This window comes from Mus pahari, chromosome 17, assembly GCF_900095145.1.
Source record: "Mus pahari chromosome 17, PAHARI_EIJ_v1.1, whole genome shotgun sequence".
NCBI lineage: Eukaryota > Metazoa > Chordata > Mammalia > Rodentia > Muridae > Mus > Mus pahari.
This window is the reverse complement of record NC_034606.1, coordinates 37,064,645-37,070,644: the sequence shown is the minus strand read 5'-3', so window position 1 is coordinate 37,070,644 and position 6,000 is coordinate 37,064,645. Positions and strand designations below refer to the sequence as shown.

Genomic DNA, 6,000 nt, shown 5'->3' with positions numbered 1-6,000 from the left:
TCCTCCTCCTCCTCCTCCTCCTCCTCTTCTTCTTCTTCTTCTTCTTCTTCTTCTTCTTCTTCTTCTTCTTCTTCTTCTTCTTCTTCAGTATTTTCCTCTCCTTCTTAATCCCAATTGTTTTTTCTTTTCAGTTTTAATATTTTCTATCTATTTTCTTTTTTTCTTTTCAGTTTTAATATTTTCTATCTATTTTCTTTTTTAAAATTATTGGATATTTTCTTTATTTACATTTCAAATTTATTCCCTTCCCTGGTAATCCCCCCAAATTCCCTATCCCATTCCCTTCTGCTGCTATGCATGTGTTCCCACACCTGCCTTCCCATGAATTCTTCCATTGAATTCTCCTACACTGAGGCATTGAGCCTTCACAGGACCAAGGGCCTCTCCTCCCATTGATGCCCAACAAGGCCACCCTCTGCTACATATGCAGATGGAGCCATGGGTCCCTCCATGGTACTTCTTGGTTGGTGATTTAGTTCCTGGGAGTTCTGGGGTTTCTGGGGGTTCTGGTTGGTTGACATTATTCTTCCTATGGGGTTGCAAACCCCTTCAGCTCCTTCAGTTCTTTCTCTAACTCCTCCATTGGGGACCTATTGGGGACCCCGTGCTCAGTCCAACGGTTGGCTGCAAGCATCCACCTCTGTATTTGTCAGGCACTGGCAGAGCTTCTCAGGAGACAGCCATATCAGGCTCCTGTATGGATATCTATACCAAAGCTTTTACTAAATAGTGTGCCAGATACTAAACATATATTTCCTCTGAAGGAATTAGTGATTTTTTTTAAAGACATACAGTTAGAAATTAACCTGCCAAGCACCTGTTCTAGCAAAGGCCCATAATAAAGCAGCTGGGATGAGGTTCTTCTGATCCGGTCTCCCATGTCAGCTTGATAGCACAAATTGGAGAAATCTGTTATTTGGCATGCTATCACAAAATTCTTCTGGCTTGGTGATTTAGAAACAGCAGAAATCTATTGCTCTCAGTTCTGGAGGCTGCAAAGTCCCAGGTGCATGTGGTGGTGGATTTGGAGGCTACAAGATGCTTTCTGCTTTGTAGAAGATCCATTCTTCTTTAGATCCCATAGTGACACCAGAGGTAGAGGAGAAGATGGCATTTTACAGGAGAGCAGCCTTCATGACAGGAGAGACCAGTGGGCTCTCCCAAGCCTTTTATAGTAGGGGCACTAATCCCATTCAGGGTGAATCTACCCCCCATGTCTGACTACCTCCCAAAGGCCCCAACCCATAGTAATTCTTTGAAGGTTATGTCTTAACATAATTTTTTTTAGAAGAATCACTAAGAATCTCATATAGATGAGAATAAAATTGACAAGGGACAAGAACTGGTGTGAACCTCTCTAGGGTGTGCTTCCTCCTAGAAGCCTGGGTATATAGGATCATCTCCTAGGATGCTCTTCCATTGCAACATTAGGGAGAGGGAGAAATTAAGCTATTCCTTGCTTCTAAGCACAGGGGACTGCCTGGCTTTATGAAAAGAAGGAACGGTAACCAGGAAGCCCGAGTCACAGCGACACATTCTGTACCAGCTCCCCCTTCATTGCTGAGCCCAGAGTAGGGTTTTGGGGATGCGTGATAAGTCCTGAGGCCTGGTTTGGGATGCATCCAAAAGTTCCAGGTTTGATTCTGTGTTGTTCACGAAGAACAGATGCAGCACGCACCATTATTTTGGGGGGAAGCAGGAGAAAGTATGGGAGAGTGTAGAATTCCTTTCTGTGGAAATAAAGAAAACACCAGCTTCATGCTTCAGGGTCTCCGGACCTCAGGTCTCATTTTTGGAGAGCAAAGAGCCATGGCTGGCAGGTACTCTGGCTGTGTGGCTGGACTGTGGAGTGACAGCCATGTTTGAAGGTGTACATAGAAGGTGGTGGAACTGTGTTACTCTGTCTCCAGGGTGAAGTTGGGGAGCAGGGCCTTGCAGGTCATCCTGGTGAGAAGGTTAGTATGCTCATGTTTTTATTTATTGCTTAACTCTTTAATTAATTAATTAATCATGATACGCCACGTCCTAGATAAGCATTCTAAAGTATCATGAAGAATCATGCCTTTTGAAAGTTCATTATGTTTATTTCATGCCTTTAGTAGTTTTAAGCCTGTCCGAGGCATCCGTAGTTGTGCTGATCATTAGGGCCCATTGAGGAACCAAAAGAAACTGGACATAAGAACAATTTAATAATGTAGTGAAGGAGGCATGCCATCCTGAAGAGGGGGTTAGGGATGTCAGGAAAGACGCTAAAGGGCTGACACTGGCTGAGTCCTAAAAGGGTGGAGAAATTAGACACCCAGAGAGGTAGGATGAGAGTTCTTGAAAGAGGAGATGACCTAAACAGAAAGGAGCGTAGGGAACTACTTCCCATGGGACTAAGCTTGAAATCTATGAGGGGATGAAGAGGATATGACTTAGGACCCCTCCCAGGGAAAACCTCCCACTGGCACCTACTGGTTTTGTTCTCCTAGGGAGAAGTTGGCCTTCCAGGTGCTCCGGGCTTCCCAGGAGTACGTGGAGAGAAAGGGGACCAGGTAAGTGGAACTGCTTCTTAACACCAGGGCCACTGTACCTGTGCCCAAGGAAAGAGCATTTTTCTGGAGTCTTCTTCCCTTGGAATGAGGTGATGACTTTGACTATGAGAATAGAATAACTCCCGGTGTTGGGGGAGAGGAATGCAGGATCAGAGTCTAGAGTCCTTAAGCAGGGATGAAAGGACCGTGACCGAGAGACACTTCTGAGAAGAGCTGGCATCTTCAGGGGAAACAGGCTGTGAGGCACCAGAGTCAGGAGTCAGCTGCTTGTAGAGCCTCCTTGGATGTAAGTTTCACTGTGGCCATCCTGCAGAGGAGGCAAGGGCAGTGAGGAGGATTGGAACACAGATGTGATGTACATTCCTGTCACCCAAGGCCAAAGTGCCAGAACTCAGAGGGGCAGAGGTTCTACACTCGATCTTAGCCAAAAGGCCGAGAGCGATGGGGGCAGAGGTTCTGATGCTTTTTATGTATCCTTTACTTTAGGGAGAAAAAGGTGAACTGGGACTTCCGGGTCTGAAAGGTGCCCAAGGAGAAAAGGTAACAGCTGCCTGCTCTCAACCAAATTTCCTAGCTGCATTCCAGAGAGAGGAGGAGCGAAGGGGGAGGGAGGGAAAGGGAAGAGGGAGAAAGAGAAAGGGAGGGAAGTAGAGGAGAGGAAAGAGGAGGAGCGGGAGGGAAAGTTTTACAGGATGTATTTGTGTTGCTCCAAAGCATGTTTCTGAATAATACCGATACAACGTGGTATTGTTACTCTGTTTTAAGGGACTGTCAACACTGACATGTCTTTGTTTTCTTCCAGAAAAGCCTCCCTCTGGCTAGATAGCAATCTTATCATCTTTGAGGTTGTTTAGAATGTTACTTCTTCCCCATTGGCCAGGGTAGGACCCAGAGCCCATGCTCTGACCAGTTGTCCATGTCCTGCAGATTCAGTTCCTAGTGTCATAAGCTGCTGGTTGTGTGGGAAGGGCATTCATCCTCACTGGCTTCCAAGCCTGCTGATATCTGACTAGCTTCTTCACAGTAGACTCACAGAATGTGGACACACGGTACTGATTCCTTGGCTCCAGGGGCCAATGATGCTCAGAGGCACAGAAGCTCCTTCCTCCTGAAAGGTGTCTGCTCTGACACGGCACTTTCCATGCCCTGGTTCTCAGCACACCTTCTGCCTTTCCCATTCCTTGACTCCAGCCATGTTGTCAACACAGTCCTGGGTGAAGTTCCCTTGGCCTGCTGATTTCTTAATGCCTATGAAAGAATTAGTTTTCATTCCAATGGAACAGGAGATGCTTTATCCTAGAGCAACCATGACCTAGGAACACAGATTTTAGGTACCTCAAATACTGGGTTTCTCATGAGGTAGTGATTTCACGGATATTTAACAGAATAAGGAATCAAGACGTGTTTCAAATACATCATTAGAAGCATCAGATGGAAGCACCATCATGGGTGGGTTACAGTGAAGTGGGGAAAACCTCTGTTAAAGGCTGAAGATGTTCTGTGATAACACAATTAGCTTTGCGGGGGTGGTGGTGGAAGCTACTGATATATTAATACATTGCAAATGTTTACCTAGTAGTCACAAGGAGGTTAGACACTGGTGGGAGAGGAATGGCTTCCACAACACCCCAACCTCTACAATCTTTTAGTTCTAATCCACGGATCAGCTGTAGAAGGTTCCAGAAAGGGTGCTTGCTGCTTCTTTCCAGGAACTTCTGTTCAAACTTGGACTCTCAGAAATGCAGTTTCTATTAGAGAGATTCCTTTCCAGAAGGCAGAGGCTTAGGGAGACCATAAAGCTGTAATTGTTTTGTCAGAGTCATAGGCAGACTTCTAAAGATTCTGGGTCATGTGAGGCTCCCCTAGAGTTTTGGGTAATAATAATACATCCAGAACAAGACACTAAAGCAACTCTGCCATCCTCTGTTTTTTTCCTTATAGCTAGCACCTTGAAATTGGGGATGGTAATTCTTCCTACTTGTCAAGGGCAACTGAGACCTGAAAACCCACAAAGCAACAGGATTTGAATCCAGACCTATCAATGTCAAAATTATTCCAAACCCCTGAGTTTCTAAAGTTAAGCCTCTTACTCAGAGTTGGAGTACACTTGTAACTACACAGGAAAAGAGAAGCATAGTTTGTTTTTTGTTTTTTTGTTTTTTATTTTTTTTTAGGAGTACATATAATCATGCTTCTCCTTCAATGGCGTGAGTGCAGATTTTGACATCAATTAATATGAAGTGAGAATTAATGTGTTCAGAAAGACCATCTCTACATAACAACTGTATTTGTATATATTCTAACCACAAAAATAAAAATGAAAATATATTTGAAAATAGTACTGTTTGTAGTTACACACACACACAAAAAAACCAAGTATGTAAGTCTATGGAAATGAGCAGAAATCAATTACCATCGCATAAGTATCTGTCTGAGAGAAGACAATGAACCATCCTACATACAATAGCACAGCAGACCGCTAAGGGAAGTGGACACAAACAGCAAGACAAACATCTCGGCCTGCTGAACAAGACACTGGGCATTATGAAGATTTTAATTCTTTAATTTACACACAGATTAAATATCTAATAAGAACAGCATTTCGTTATTTTGAAAGTAGCCTCTCAAAGAACAGTTTACATGTTTTACTTCATTTTGTTTTCTGATGGTTTCACACACACACACACACACACATCACTGTCACTGTCTCCCATTCCCTGGGGATGGTAATTCTTCTGCTTGTCAAGGGCAACTGAGCGCTGAAAACCCACAGAAAAACAGGATTTGAATTCAGACCTATCAATGCCGAACTTATTCCAAGCCTGTTGCTTTGTAAAGTTAAGCCTCTTTCTCAAACTTGGCGAGCCTCCCTCCCAGCACCTGCCCACCAGTGGCCATTCTTCCTGCACAACTCTGGGGACAGGCAAGGAGACCGTTGCCAAGGCCTCCTGTGTCCTCTGCTTTAGATGCTTCTTCCTGCATCTTTTCCTTTTGTACCTATTTTGTCTGTTTGTCCACACCCCTTCTAGGAAGCACTGGGTTTCGATCCCTTGGCTTTGTTAATGTCAAGGAGATGGAATAGTCATGATGGTCTCTACAGCGCTAGAGCATAGGACCGGACCTATCCCGTCAGGGAGGTGGCAGGGTATGTCAGTCACACCGTGACTGTGATGGTGCTTCTTCTGGAACATCTGCCTTGTCAGTCCAAGTGAAAAGATGGATTCTGAGTGGGGATCTAGGTGTCTGTCTGTCTTTGTACTGAGGTTTTTGTGTCTTTCTATCTCTACTGGGGAAACACATAAGAGATCATGTTAACAATAATAGGTCAGACTTAGGAAGGCAATTCCCCCATGCTTCCTCTCATATGGGGCATCTAGGTTTTTTAAAATGTGTATTTGTATGGTACATATATGAAGACACGAATGTATATATGACATTAAAATAAAGTGAGAACTTTGAGGAA

General features: G+C 44.2%; 1 protein-coding gene across 1 annotated transcript in view; it reads left to right on the top strand.

Moving 5' to 3' along the window:
* Positions 1 to 6,000, top strand: part of Col22a1 (collagen type XXII alpha 1 chain) — a 232,623-nt gene that overhangs the window by 119,842 nt on the left and 106,781 nt on the right. Inside the window, exons 28-30 of the mRNA XM_021217030.1 lie at positions 1,911 to 1,955; positions 2,475 to 2,537; positions 3,024 to 3,077. Coding sequence (XP_021072689.1) covers positions 1,911 to 1,955; positions 2,475 to 2,537; positions 3,024 to 3,077 — 162 coding nt within the window. The remainder of the gene's footprint in view (positions 1 to 1,910; positions 1,956 to 2,474; positions 2,538 to 3,023; positions 3,078 to 6,000) is intronic.